Raw genomic sequence first — 15,838 nt, forward strand, 5'->3', positions numbered from 1 at the left:
GTAAAGATTTACACCCTTGGAAACTCTGTACAGGGTCGCTTTGAGTCGGAACCGACTCCACAGCACATAACAACAACAACAACATATGTTAAGTATTGTTCTTTACATATTAGCTCTGTTAATCCACATATGGAGTCCTGGTGTGGCGTTGCAGGATTATGCACTGGACTGCAAAGTCAGTTTGAGCTGCAAGTTCAGCAGTTCAAACCCACCAGCCGCTCCTCAGAAACCCTATACAGGGTCACTGTGTTGGAACCGACTCCACAGCACTTAACAACATCAATTTTCATATCAACCTCATGAAGTAAATGTTACTGTTTGTATTGTGAGCCTAATAAAGTCATCAGCTGGTAAGTGGCAGAGCCAGTACTTGAATTATGAAAATCTGGCTTTAAAGGCTGTACTCTAACTGGTTGATAACCAATTAGTTCCATCTGATCCATAAGCATATTAACTATTGGCAAGATGTAATCTTATACTCATATTTTCCATTTTGCTAGTGTGTTTTTCCTTTGCTTCCTCAATTTTACCCACCCTCCAAGATTCTGTATTCTTTTCTCCATACTCACACATTTAACATAGTTGCATATAAGAAGTGTTTTGGGTCATGGTTTGTTTTACAAAAATGAGAACAAACTATTCTACAAGCACTTCTCTGCAATTTGCTTTTCTCCCAGGCATACACAATAGATCTCTTTTCCAGGGGGAAATAGAGATAACTTATGTTTTAAAAATACTTGATGCCACTCCATAGTTTGGATGTAACACAACTTACTCAACTACTCTCTTCTGGTGACAAATCAGCTGGAAAATCAATCCTAAAAATCACCGCCTTGAATTCTATTCTAAGAGCAAGGTTACCCTGAACTCATTTCAGTCTTGAAATTAGTTTACATTTCTTGGGCAGAGAACTTCACATACATTGTCTTTTAATTTTATACCAGCCCTATGATTTAGGCTGTATAGTCCCCATTTGGCAGATGAGTCTGAGAATTAATAAATAAGTTGCTTTAAGTCACATAGCCATAAAGTAGGTGGGACCAAAGCTCCCGCTCTAACCTGTTTTATAGGTACATGAATTCCAAAAAGGGCAGTCCCTAGAATTATCTGTTGTAGTTGCTAAGTGCCTTCAAGTTGGTTCTGACTCACAAAGAACCCCCATCGGCTTTCTACAGAGCAGCTTTGAACCAAGGACCCTGAGGTTAGCAGTACAGTGCTTATCCTTAAGCGCCACACCAGGACTCCAAGAAACACAGAAGCTCAGCCTAAAAGAATGAACATATCTTCGCTCCAGAAACAATCACTAGGGCCCTGGACCTTTCCAGACGCTCAGCAGGGATTTGAGAGCATGTAGCATAGTGGCTATGAATCGGGCTGTGACAGCAAGATCAACAGTTCGACGCTACCAGCTGCTCCGCGGGAGAAAGATGGGGCTTTCTGCTCCCCTAAATATTTACAGCCTCGGAAACCCTGTTCAGGGTCGTTATGGGTCGGAACCGACTCGACGGCATTTAACAACAACAACACCCTCTCAAATCTACACTTCAGTCCAAAAACAACTTCCTGCTGAAAACTTGACCCTTGAGAAGATGCCTAGTGAATGGGGGCATTTTCTCAGAGATGCAGTTGAAACGCACACGATTTGGTAGAATTCGTACTTACAGAAGCGAAGATTAACTAGAGGAAGCAGAAAACGGAAGGGCAAAAACAGAGACACAATTACATTTACTGCAACACAATCAGAAAGCATCTAGACACGAAATGACTCCTCCATCCCTAGCGGCTCCCATACCAGCGTGAAGACGGACGCTTACCTGCAGACCTCCAAACTTTTTTTTGCCTTCAATTATTTCTAACTCCTTGCAGAACGCTACCACGTGTCCAGCTTGTAGGATTCTCAGCCCCCTAAACCACCGCCTAAGTAGAGCCAATCAGAGGGGAGTGCGTCATCACTGGGCGCCAGTAAAAGGCTAAAGGAACATCACTGCGAGCATTAATGGCCCGGAGGCCCGAGGAATGCTGCCGTTGCCATAGGTAACTGAGTTAACGCGTTCCACCTGCGCAAAACCTCCTGGGAGTGGTGGTTCGATCGAGCCCGACAACAGGCCTTCGGTGCGGGAAGAGGAACTACAACTCCCAGTGTGACCTCGAAAGAAGCCGACTATAAAGAAACGGTTATTGCAGTTTTGGTCGAGATCCGGCTCTGAGTCAGGAAAATGCTGCTGACGCCCCAAGAAAGGTCCACCTCAAAGAAAAGGACTGGACTGAATGGCTGGAAACGGTTCACAAGAAAACCGAGTCCCAAGGTGATCCTTCTTTGGAGCTCTAGGCTCTGTCCGGCCGCAGACTAACCGTGGCCCCGCCTACGCTTCCTGTCTCTTTCCCTAAGGGGGATCCTTACCTAGGCCGCCCCTGCCTGCATTTCCCAGAGTGAAGGGGTGTTAGGAGCTTCGGATTATGGGTTGTTGGTGGGCTGTACCAAGGAAGGACTGATTCCATCTTAACACTCTTCTCAAACTACGGAGGTCGAGTAGTCCCCAACCATGTGAAGGGCATTAACTCGTCCCTACACTCTCCCACTTCCATATAATTTTAGAAAAATTTTTATTCGTTTCTTTAAAAAAAAAAAAAATTATTTTATGTTTTCCATATCACTGGGAACTGATCTTCATTCGATCTTCATTAAATCCTCTACCTCATATTCTTCATTTTACAGTTTTACAAATAGGATCTAAAATGAACCCAAGAAACAAGTGGATATTGAATACTTCATTTGTTTTAGATGGGAATTTCTGAATTCAACCAACATTTTTTAAAAATTTATTTTCTTCGTATTTTTTTTTTTTTATCTCTTTAGATGCTTGAAGCATACGTAAGTGACATGTGTAAAGTCATTATGTACTTTCCACACAAACTTTTTATAACAGCCACAAAAAATAAATGTCTTAACTGTAAGTGGTAGTTAGGTGCGTGGAGACTCATAGTGACCCTGCAAAGGGTTTCCGAGGCTATAAATCTTTCACGGGAGCAGAAAGTTCTCCGGCTGAACCGCAGGTAGTTTCGAACTGCCGACCTTGAGGTGAGCAGCCTTACGCATAACCACTACACTACCACAGCTCTTTTTAAATGTAACTGAGAGTACCAAAATGGAAAGGCCGAATGACTACTTTCACCAGCTGTTTCACCAGTAAGTTAGGTTTTTCTAAAACAAAAACACACCTGTAGACATGTGTTCTTTCTGAGGCAGGCCAGCAATTGTTCTTGAAATTTATTCTAAATATATTGTTGTTGTTAAATGCCTTCAGTTGGATTCGGAGAATCCGCTTGAATCACCGACCTTGTGGTTCAAACCAACCTTGGAGTCCCATCACATTAACATGCAGAACCACACCAGGATGTTGTTGTGTAGTGCCTAAATAATGCTCAATACACACTCCACTTGATGATGATCATCTTATCCTATAGAGACTTGGAAACCAAGCTTGCTCCTGTTATTATAAGTTACATAATGGGTTGGACCTGAAATAGTTTATCAATATATACTTGATGAAAGATAAATTTTGGGACAATTTCCTAGAACTTTAAAATGAAGGATTTTCATTGTTTCCATTTTGTTTCTGCCTATAATATTAGAAGGTTTTTAAAAAAGGCTTCTTGAAGTGCTCAGTTGTTTTTTTTTTAGAAGGATCAGTTCTTTCTTTGTTTCGGTGACAAAATTGTTCAGCAATACAGCTGCATTAATTAGTGTCTGTACTTTGTAGGTGAAGTGTTATGTAAGTGAAATAAGGTATTACACCTTTTACACTTTCATCTGTCAGTATGCTAGTTTGTATATTTCCTTAAAAACCGACCTGCATTACTAGCAAAGCAAATGCTTCTATTTGTTAAATGACAAGTGACTATTAAGGGAGAGTTCTGCAAGCATCAGGCAGTTGTAAAGTGAAGACAAGAGATGTCCTAATAGTATGATTTCTCATTTCAGATTGATATCTGACTGATATGGGTAAAACTTACTTGATTTCTATTTTATTTTTGTTTTGTAAGATAGGAAAAGTAGAATTGGTCACCCCTTACCTCCACTCCCCTAGTTCTTATTGGACCAAACAATATTCCTGATTGAGGTAAGGTAAGAAAACTTATTGCTACATGTTACTCCTGTTAAGAGGAGCCTAAGAAGTGGATAAGCACAGGACTGCTAATCATAAGGTCAGTGGTTCAAACCCACCAGCTGCTCTTTGGAAACCCTATACAGGGTTGCCATGAGTCAGGTTGGCAGTTCAAATCAACCCAGTGACTCCATGGGATAAAAACCTGGTGATCTGCTTTGGTGAAGATTCACCCAAGAAAACACTGTGAGACAGTTCTACTCTTTCACGTGGCGTCACTATGAATATAAATCTATTTCACCACAACAACAACAAGGAAGCCATACCTATCTCCAAGAAGATTTGCTTCCGACACTTGGATAGCAAAACCAAAAATCAAACCCATGGCTGTTGAGTTGGTTCCAATTCATAGTGATCCTCTAGGACAGAGTAGAACTGCCTCATAGGGTTTCCAAGGCTGTGTCATAGGGTTTTCTACAGCGTCACACCAGTGCCTAGCGGGGTGCTGTAGAATAAGTACTCAACCATAGGTCAGTTTGAACAGCAAGGTCCACGCTTCAAACTCATCAGCAGCTCTTTGGAGACTCCTTACAGGGTCAATATGAATCAGAAGTGACAAGACAGCGCTTAACAACAACAAATCTTTACAGAAGCAGACTGCCACATCTTTCTCCTACAGAACAGCTAGTGGTTTTGAACTTCTAACTTTTTGGATGACTTGATTAATTAATCAGTATTTGAGTGGATTTTCATGAGGATATCATAGCTAGTGTTTCTTTGTTCTAACCCTGAAAATACTGATGACTCAGTCCTACCCCAATTTAATGAGAATCTCTGAAAGTATAACCCAAACAAGGGATAAAAACAGTCTATGTCCCAGAGAAGCTTATTGATCCTTCATACTGTTCTGTGTTCTTTTGCTGAACTTTCTAATGAATGCTGAAGGGAAAGAATAGAGGGTACATTTTTATATGCTTTAGAAGGATGCTTTAAAATGGTGAGGTTAATTGAGATAATGTATATTAATGCTCTTATATTCTATTACCTGCAGCCTACCTTTGACCCTGACAATGTGGAACAGTGGATGAAGGTAAGGGCTTTTTAAGATTAAGATAGAAAAATAATGAGAGTAAGACATAACCAGATGGTAAAGGAATACGAATAGTTCTCTATTTTAGACATACTGTGCAATTTTTATTCTCATGTGACTATTTTTATCACCTTTTTATACTTGGTAGTATTTTTTTTTTCATTCTGTTCCTTGAAATATATGAAATTATATGTAAGAATGGAAAGAAAAGGAGTATAGATAAGAAAAGACATAGAAATTTTTACTGTCATGAGGATCCAATGAAGAAGGATTAAAGGACCAGGGAAAGAGAAGCTTTGAGAGAGGATGTTGTGATCTCCCTGAGATATTTGAAAAACTGTACTGTGGTTACATTGATTGACCGGAGGACCTGTAGATAGAAGCTACATGGTCATCATACAAGGATAAGTAAAAAAGTAAAGTTGCAAAATCATAGAAACCTTTATTACACAACATTTCCAAAATGTGAAGCCGGTACTTCTGAGCATAGCTTCCATCTAGGTCTATACACATCTGAAGTCTCTATTTCCATCTCCATGACCCTTTCCTGTTGAATTTACATCATGTCAAAATGGTCATTTTGACATCATCAAGGGGCTCATATCATGTTCCTTTTAAATGTTCTTGAGTTTTGGGAACAAAAATAAGTTTGAAGGGACAATATCAGGGCTATAGATTAGATGGGGTAAGGTTTCCCAATGAAATTCTGAGAGGACAGCCCTTGCTACCTTCAAAGAACGAGCAGGTGCATTATCATGATGGAAAAGAATTCCTTGGCACAACTTTTCTGGCCTTTTTCTCACCAATGAAGTTTTCTATTGTCTTAAAATTCTTCCTAATAAGCCCCCATGGTCATTTTGTAGATTTCAAGAAACTCTATCAAGATTACCCCTTTGGAATTCCCCCAAAAACCTTTTAAGATGACCTTTGCTTGTTAACTTACCCAACAAATTCCCTTGGAAGCCACTGTTTTGATTGGACCTTGCACTCTAGATTATATTGGTAAATCCGAGACTTGCCCTTGTTACAATATGTTACATAAAATTATCTTTATTAGCTTCTTTCTTGCTTAAAATATGGATGGAAAAATCGTTTCTTTGAACTAGCTGATCTTTGTACAGTGCTTTTGACACTGAGCAAGCCAGAAGCTTGTTTAGGCCAAGATGTTCACTTAAAATTGAAAATGCTGAGCCATGTGAAATCCCAACTTCAGTAGCTGTCATATCAATGGCAATGCTACAATCTTCATACACCAGTTTCTGGACATCAGCCACAGTTTCTTAAATCATCCAAGTTGATGGTCTTCCCTCAGCTCATCTCTGAGGTCTTCTTAAAATGCTTCTCCATATATAAACTGTTGTTTTATGTGGGCAGCATTACAATGAATTCGTTGCAAAGCGTCCATAGTTTGGGAAGGTATCCACTTCAATTTTATTATAAAATTTGATAGTAGCCCTGACCTCAAAAAAACAAAATTTTTCCCCCTGTGGCACAAAAAATTACCCCAGTGAGACTGAGACAGTGAGAGAACCTGTCTGCAGCCATCCACTAATCAAAGACATGTTTAAACATGGTTTGTGTGGAATAAACTCTTGTATGTGTGAACTGGAGCCCTAGTAGCAATACTTTTGACCTACCCTCATAAGTAAAAAAAATTAATGACTAGATTTATCCTAATATGGAGAGGATGTTCTTTTTAAAAGAAAAGTTTTCCAATACTGGAGGTACTGAAGTTAAGAGTCTGTCTGAGCATTCAGTGAGGGTGAAATTGGGTTGAGGTCTGAGATCTCTTTCAGGCCTGAAATGTAGGAGGGTGCTTCATACAGTTCATGGAAAATTTCATCATCTTTTAACTCCATTTTTCATTGAATTTTTGAAACCCCCTTGTATATTTTTGAGTCTTAAGTGCCATTAAATTAAATGTACCATTAACACCATTTAAGGTGCTTGCCTTTGAGTGTCTAATTGATACCTCGCCATACTCAATTCATTTGTGTGCCACATGTTGCAAAATCTTGCAACTTTTTCCTGGGAATAATATTCTGCCTCATACTACTTTAAAGATTTATTATCTAAATTGACATGCATCACAAGCACCAACCAGACTGAATCAAGTCCATATAGGATCATTTTTAGCCATTCAGCCATTTATTTTATTAAGTTCCTACTAAATATTAGCCAGGACTCCTGGTGTGGCACTGTGGGTTAATGTGCTGGACTGCAAAGTCGGTTTGAACCTCAAGGTTGGTGGTTCAAGCTCACCAGATGCTCCTCAGAAACCGTATACAGGGTTGCTATGCATCGAAACCGACTTGACGGCGCTTAACAACAACAAACAAATACTAGCCAACTGTGTTGGGCATTGGAGACAAAACAGTGTACAGAGCAGGTATAGTCTCTGCCCTCTATAGTGTATAGTCCAGAAGGGAAGAAACAATTTACTTAAAGCTGATTAAGAGACATAATAGAAGTAGATGGTTGGGGTGGGGGGTGGGTGAAGGCACTAATTTAGCTGAGGCCTAGCCACGCCTGTTATCTGAGATGTCTCTTAGTGGGTGGGTTTGAATTGTCAACCTTTCAGCTAGTAGTAAAATGCTTAACCACTTACACCACCCAAAAATTTTTTCCAATTTAGTGTTGCTGCTATTGGATGCCACTGAGTCAATTCCAATTCATAGTGACCTGTGTACAACAGAATAAAACCCTGTCCAACCTTGCACCATGCTCACAATTACTATGTGTGAGCCCATTGTTGCAGTCACTGTGTCAGTCCGTCTTACTGGACTCTCTGCTTTAGTAAGTATGATGTCCTCCAGGGATTGGTCCTTCCTGATCACATGTCCAAAGTACATGAGTCTTGCTACCTGTCATATAAGGTGCATTCTGACTATACTTCTTTCAAGACAGTTGTGTTCAATCTTGACAGTCCATGGTATATTCAATGTGCGTTTGAATTATGGTGTTGAAGAAGAATGTTTAAAGCAGAACAAACAAATCTGTGTTGGATGAAGTACAGCCAGAATGCTCCTTAGACAGCAGAGTGGCCAGACTTGTCTCTCATACTTTGAACATATGATCAGGAGGCATCATCAGTCCCTGGAAAAGGACATCATGCTTGATAAAGTAGAAAGTCAGTGGAAGATCCTCAATTAGATAGATTGACACAGTGACAGCAGCATCGGGCTCAATTGCAACAATGATTCTGGGGATGGCGCAGGACCAGGCAGTTTCAATCTGTTGTGCATAATAAGGTCACTATGAACAGACTCGACGGCACCTAATAACAACAAGAACAACTCTTGAACATTGACCAGATCTTTTTGTACATGGACTATGTGCATACCTTCCATCTTGTTTTGTAAAATTCTTTCAGCTTGTAAAATTCCAAATGTTTCCTTTTCTTTTGATATTCTAACTTCATTTCTTTACACATTTCATTGTAATACTTTCCTCTGTCTTCTTGAGCTGTCCTTTGAAATTTTCTGTTCAGCTATTTTACATGATCATTTCTTCTAGCTACGACATGACATCTTCTGTATGTTCAAGAGAAAGTTTCAGAATCCTTTCACACATCCATTTTGGTCCCTTTTTTCATGTCTTTCAAATTACCATTTGCTTTCTTGTATGGTGTCCTTGATTTCATCTTACAGCTTCTCTGGTCTTCTGTCATTAATGCTCAAATGCCAAATGTATTCAAGAGATGGTCTGTAGATTCATGTAGGATATACTCAGGGTGCTATTTTAGGTCTCATGGACTTGTTTTAATTTTCTGCACTAGTAGTAGTAGTAGAGGGAGTGGAAGAAGGATATGGATAGGAGGTTGATGTTAGAGAGTAGGTTATCAAAGTTTGGTTTGAACATTGTAAATTCTGCATGACCTGTGAGTGGGCTGCTGAAATGAAATGGAGGGGAAGGCTGTTGAAATGCAGGAAATCAAGAAACTCTAAGTTGTGACTCATCCTCATGGATGCTGAAATCACTTAGAATCTGGCAGAAATTGGAATAAAACTGTAAACTGTAGGCAGGTCTTTGCAAATCCAACAGTTTATCATGATTTATAACTCATCCTTCCCTTGATTTGATAGACTATCTCATTACCCCAAAGTATTCTTCTACTTTATTGAGCTTTCTAAAAATCATTTTCATTGTGTCACTTTTGTGCTTGTGAACTTACAGTGATTCTGTGTGCCATCAGATATTGTTGTTAAATACCATCAAGTCAGTTCCAACTCATAGGGACCCTGTATAAGGTTTCTGAGGAGCAGCTGGTGAATTTGAACCACTGACCTTGTGATTCAAACTGACCTTGGGGTCCAGTGCATTATCCCACAGTAGAAACTCCCTAAATTCCTGATTGGCATTAAAGGACCCCTCTCTACCTTCAATTTCAATCTACCTGTTATGGTCTCTTTACTGGTACCTGGTGTGACCAAGTGTCTTCCTCTCTTTTAGGTAAGTCTTCCTTTTCCTTTTTCTTTCTAGACCCCCAACATGAAATATGTCTTCTCTCTGAAACAAATCTAGAACTTTCTCTTACAGCTCAACTTGAGATGGCTTTCCTCAGTGTACAACCACCTCACCCTCCTGGACTACCTAATCTCATCACTTAATGCTCTTTCCAAGGGAGAAAGATGGGCTTTCTATTCCCATAAAGATTTACAACCTCGTAAACCCTGTGAGTCAGAACCAAATTGATAGCACACAACCAGCACCAATAATACTCTTTTCCTTGAAATTATTTTGGCATTTATACATTATGATACAGCATCAAGCGCAGAGGATTGAAAGTGATTTGGATACTTTCAAAAATATATTGCTCAAAAAACTGGTATATGCACAAGCAGTATGCACATGGGAGTATATCAAGACACTTGTGTTTCTTCATGGCTTTCAAGAAATGAAGAAGTGCTTTGTAGCCACCATATCTGCTGTCCTTGGTTGTCTTGGTTACCCAGGGCCACCATAATAAAAAAAATACCACAAAGTGGTTGACTTTGAAGAACAGAAATGATTATCTCATAGTTTTTGGAGGCTGGAATTCCAGATCATGGCATGAGCTCCAGCAGAGGTTCCTCCCTTGTTTGTAGCCCAGGTGTTCCTTGGTGAAGTTCCTTGACTTTTAAAAGGTCTTCACATGGTGATGGTATTCTCCCTATGTGTGTACCGCTATGTGTATTCTTCTCTGTTTATAAAACACTGCTTAAAAAGAATTACGTTTAGGACCCAACCTACTCTGCCGTATTCTCATAAACATGACAAAATAAAACTTTTATTTCCAAACAGGGTCACATTCACAGGTACAAGGGTTAGGATTTCAACATATGGTTTTTGGGGACTCATATCTTTTCACAATGATGATGGTAGGCTACAAAAGGACTGGAGCATACCATGGGATTGATGTGTACCCTGGGAACATGTAGAATGTACAAGATCATGGGAATAGCTATATAGTTTCTTTGTGAATTACATGCTTATTATAATCTTCTTGTTAGATACCATCGAGTTGGTTCCAACTTACAGTGACTTTGTATAGTGCTTCCGCTTCCGAGGAGAGGCTGGTGGGTTTGAACTGCAAACCTTGTGGTTAACAATTCAGTGATTATCCTACAGGGCCATGCCAGAACTACTGTCTATAGCCTAGTTATTGAGTAGTAAACTTTTGAAGTTGTTCATTTATTTTCGAATCACCCTGCATATCCCTAGAATTGTTCTTTAGAATTGTCATGTTTGTTATACACATGGCCTATGGAACCAAAAGAAAAATGCACTCAGCATGACTTTCACTTTTGTCTTCACCTTAAACCCATCACAGTAACACTAGGTTTTAAGTAGAGCTTATTGAAGGGATGAGTTGTTAATAAAGACACAATGTTTGTCTTACTGAATTATTATTTAAGATAAACCTATTTCTTACATGGATTCCTGATGTGGCGCTGTAGGATCAGCACTGGACTTCAAACCACAAGGTTGGCAATTGAAACCCACCAGCTGCTCCTTGAAAACTATATAGGATTGCTATGAGTAGGAAGCAACTCAATGGCACTTAACAATATTTCTTATTTATTTTGAGGTAAAAATTATAAGGATGTGATATTTTTAAATAGAATTCAGTATTTGTTTTTTTGATGTCTTGGTTTTCAGTGCTCTCCCAAACATTTGCTTTGTTAGAAATAAGCAGACAGTTTTCTTTATTCCCTTATTTGTCATTTCCAGACTCGAGTCTTTTTTAGTGTCAAGATCAGTCTTCCTTCTAGTTCCCAAGCTCTCTACCTTCTTTGTTGAAGAGCTTGTGTAAATTTTCACTCAGATGGGATGGCACTTCACATAAGTTATTTCTTTACTAGCCTGAGGAACTAAATAAAGTCTACAATCCTGTTTTTGTTGTTTATTTTTGTTTAAGGGTGTTAGCTTTATCAAATTAATGTTCAGTTTATTTGTACATCATTTGCATATATATGTATGTACAAACAAAAACATACTTCTGTATGAAATTTGTCTTGTTGTCCTAGAATTTCAGATCCTTAAGGGAAGAGACATAAGCCAAGCATATTTGATAGTCCAGTAAATGATATGTATGTCCAAGATGAATATGGGTACGTGTGAGACTGTGGGAAATAATGTGACAAAAGCCTGTTCTGCCAAAGTGCCCTCATAAAGCACTGGAGATGCTCACTTGTCTGTATCAAGAAATTAGGGAGACAGTTACCTGCCCAACCAATTGATAGAAACCCATATTTGTCCCCATTCCAAAGAAAGGTGACCCAGCGAATGTAGAAATTCTCTAACAGTATCATTAATACTAAATGCAAATAAAATTTTACTGAAAATAATTTAAAAATGGCTGCAGCAGTACATTGAAGGAAAGATGCCAAGCAATTCAAGCTGTATTCAGAAGAGGACATGGAGCAGAGATACCATTGGTGACATCAGATAGATCTTTGGCTGAGAGCAGGGTATATAAGAAATTTGTTTACTTGTGCATTGTTGATTTTGCAGAGGCATTCGGCTATGTGGATCTTAACAGACTATGGCTAACATTACGAAGAGTATTCCAGCACACTTCATGGTGCTCAATAGAAACCTGTACATAGACTAAGAGGCAGTCACTGGAGCAGACAAGGGGATGCTGAGTAGTTTAAAATCAGAAAAGGTATGCATAGTGATTGTATCCTTTCAGCATATTTACTCAATCTGTATTCGAGAAGTTGGACTATGTCGTTAAGAACATCGCATTGGGATTGGAGGAAGACTCAGTAATATACAAAATACAAGTGAAGATGGTATAAGGCACTTACTGATAAAGATCAAAGACTACAATATTTAGTATGAATTTCAACTCAAAGAAAACAAAAATCATCACAACTGGACCAATAAATAACATAATGATAATGGAGAAAAGATTGAAGTTGTCAAGGATTTCATTTTACTTGGATCCATAATCAATGTCCATAGAAGCAGCAGTCAAGAAATTAAATGACATATTGCATTGGGCAAATCTGCAAAAGTCCACCTTAAAGTGTTCAGAACAAAGATGTCACGTTGAGGAGTAAGGTGTGCCTGACCCAAGCCATAGTATTCTCAATCACCTCATATTCACACAAAAGCTAGGTAATGAATAAGAAGACTGAAGTAGAATTGTTATATTTGAATTATGGTGTTGGTGAATATTGAATGTATTGTGAACTGCCAGAAGTATGAACAAATCTGTTTTGGAAAAAGTAGGACTGGATTGCTCTTTAGAAGTGATGATGGTGAGAATTTGTCTGTCATTTTTGGACAGGAGGGACTGGTGCCTAAACAAGGGTCATCCAGAAAGAGGAAGACCCTCAAAAAGAAGGCTTTACACATTGGCTGTAACAATGGGCTAAAACATAACAATTGTGATGATACAGGAGCAGACGGTGTTTCATTGTGTTGTACCTAGGGTCACTATCAGTCAGAACTAATTGCAGCACCTGACAATACCAATAGACCTCAATTAGATCACATTTTCTTCTGGTTTATATACTTTCCTATGTTGTTGTTGTTGGTAGGTGCCATCGAGTCAGTACCAATTCATAGCAACTTAATACACAACAGAATGAAACACTGCCTAGTCCTGTGCCAACCTCGCAATCGTTGCTACAACTAAACCTATTGATACTACCACTGTGCCAATCCATCTCCTTGGGGGTCTTGCTCTTTTTTTCTGACCCTCCATTTTTCCAAATATGATATCCTTCTCCAGTGGCTGAGCCCTCCTGACAATATGTCCGAAGTATGAGAGATGAAGTGAGGCTGTCCTGGCCTCCAAGGAGCAAGCACTCTGGCTGCTTCTTACAACATAGATTGGTTTGCTCTTTCGGCAGTCCATAGTACTTTTAATATTCTCCAACACCTTAACCCAAATGCATCAATTCTTCTGTGGTCTTCCTTATTCACTTTCCAACTTTTACATGCATATGAGGTTATTGAAAATACAATGACTTGAGTCAGGCGCACCTTAGTTCCCGAACCGATGTCTTTGCTCTTCAACACTCTAAAGAGGTCTTGTACAGCAGATTCACCTAATGCAGTACGTCATTTGATTTATTGACTGCTGCTTTCATGAGGGTTGATGGTTGATCTGAGAAAAATGAAGTCTTAGACAACTTCAACCTTTTCTCCATTTATATGGATATTGTTTATCTATCCGTCCAGTGCTGAGGATTTTTGTTTTCTTTACATTGACATGCAATCCATACTTAATGTTGTGGTCTTTGATCTTCATCAGTAAGTATTTTAAGTCTTCTTCACTTTTAGCAAGCAAGGTTATATCATCTGCATACCAGAGGTTGTTAATGAGTCTTCCTTCAATATTGATGTCATGTTTTCCTTCATATAATCCAGTTTCTCGAATTAATTGCTCAGCATCAGATTGAATAAGTATGGTGGAAGAATAAAACCTTGGCACACAGCTTTTTAATTTCATATCATTCAGTATTCCCTTCTCTTGTTTGAACAACTACCTCTTCTTGGTCTATGTACAGGTTCCTCATGAGCACAATTAAGTGTTCCAGAAGACTCACTCTCCACAGTGTTGTCCATAGCTTGTCATGATCCACACAATTGAAAGCCTTTCCGTAGTCAGTAAAGCACAGGTAAACATCTTTCTGGTAGTCTCTGCTTTTCGCCAAGATCAATCTGACATTAGCAGTTATAGCCCTTGTTCTATGTCCTCTTCTGAATCCAGCTTGAACATCTGTAAGTTCTCTGTCAATATGTGGTTGCAGCAGTTTTTGAGTTCTCTTTAGCAAAATTTATTCCATGCAATGTTAGTGATACTGTCTGATGATTTCCACATTCCTTTGGCCACCTCTCTTAGAATGGTCATGAATATGGATCTATTCCAGTCACTTGGCCAGGTAGTTGTCTTCCAAATCCCTTGGCATAGGTAAGTGAATGCCTCCAGTGCCATATCAGTTTGTTGCAAGATTTCAGTTTGTATCTTATCAATTCTCGGTGCCTTGTTCTTTGCCAAAACCTCCAATGCTCCTTAGATTTGTTCTTTCAGGATCATTGGCTCTTGATCATATACTACCTATTGAAATAATTGGACAGTGATAATTTATTTTTGGTACAGTGACTCTTTGTATTCCTTCTATCTTATTTTGATGCTTTCTACATCATTCAATATTTTGCCCCTTAAATCCTTCATTACCAGAAGTCAAGACTTGAATTTTTTCTTCAGTTGCCTCAGCTTGATAAATGCTGAGCGTGTTCTTCCCTTTTGGTTTTCTAACTCCAGGTCTTTGCACATTTTGATATAATATTTGACTTTGTCTTTTCAAACTGCCCTTTGAAATTTTCTATTCAGCTCTTTTACCTACTCATTTCTTCCTTTTGCTTTATCATCTCTATGCCCGAGAGCAAGTTCCATGCGGGGAGACCAGCTCTCCGCGGGGGTCGTGGGATACGAGAGGAGACACGGAGTCGGCAGTGAAGAAATGAATGAATGAATGAATGCAATTGAAAGGCTTTTCAGCTTGCTGTTCCCTTTTTCTCTGCTCCTGCCTTCTGCCAGCCCAGCTCAGCAAGTCTTTATTTTTATACTTAAAACTACACAGTACATGAATTGACACTTTTATCATTTCTTGAATTATTACACAGTTAATCACAACATTCTTGCACCTGGTCATTAGACAACCTTGACAAAAATACTTCTGTGATGTTCAGACTGACCTTCATCTCCCTTCCCAGTATGTGAATAAACTGTTTCTTCTTGTTTCTACTAAAAAATTATCAACTTTCTATCCTACATAATGTATTATTATTTTCATAATAAAGATATTCACTAAATCACTTGGAAGCTATGTGGTATAAAGCCCAACCTGGCTACTTGCTGCAAGAAGTGTAGATTAACAAGTCAAAACTATCCTTCACTCAAGTTCATTATTGTCTGCTTGTTTACGCAGGTGCTTGTATGTAGGGGTTTGAGAAGTCTAGCTAGTGACTGATTGTGGTGAGGTCTATGGGGGTAGGTCAGCTTGACTCTAATTTGCTATCTGCTTTTGTGGTCTCACAAATGCAGTTACTTAGGTTTTCTGTGAAAGGGAGTAATTTACACAATTCTCTTTGTATTCAGTCCACCAAAGCTGAAAGCAATTGTTGATAAGCCAGTTTT

The 15,838-nt window shown here is 39.0% G+C and overlaps 1 protein-coding gene across 1 annotated transcript in view; it reads left to right on the forward strand.

Moving 5' to 3' along the window:
- The first annotated feature begins 2,216 nt into the window (after positions 1-2,216).
- KIAA1407 (KIAA1407 ortholog) overlaps positions 2,217-15,838 on the forward strand; it is a 159,345-nt gene continuing 145,723 nt past the window's right edge. The window contains exons 1-2 of the mRNA XM_006864204.1: positions 2,217-2,306; positions 5,158-5,196. Coding sequence (XP_006864266.1) covers positions 2,217-2,306; positions 5,158-5,196 — 129 coding nt within the window. The remainder of the gene's footprint in view (positions 2,307-5,157; positions 5,197-15,838) is intronic.

The sequence above is a fragment of the Chrysochloris asiatica genome, unplaced genomic scaffold (genome assembly GCF_000296735.1).
Source record: "Chrysochloris asiatica unplaced genomic scaffold, ChrAsi1.0 scaffold00061, whole genome shotgun sequence".
In the NCBI taxonomy this organism is placed as follows: domain Eukaryota; kingdom Metazoa; phylum Chordata; class Mammalia; order Afrosoricida; family Chrysochloridae; genus Chrysochloris; species Chrysochloris asiatica.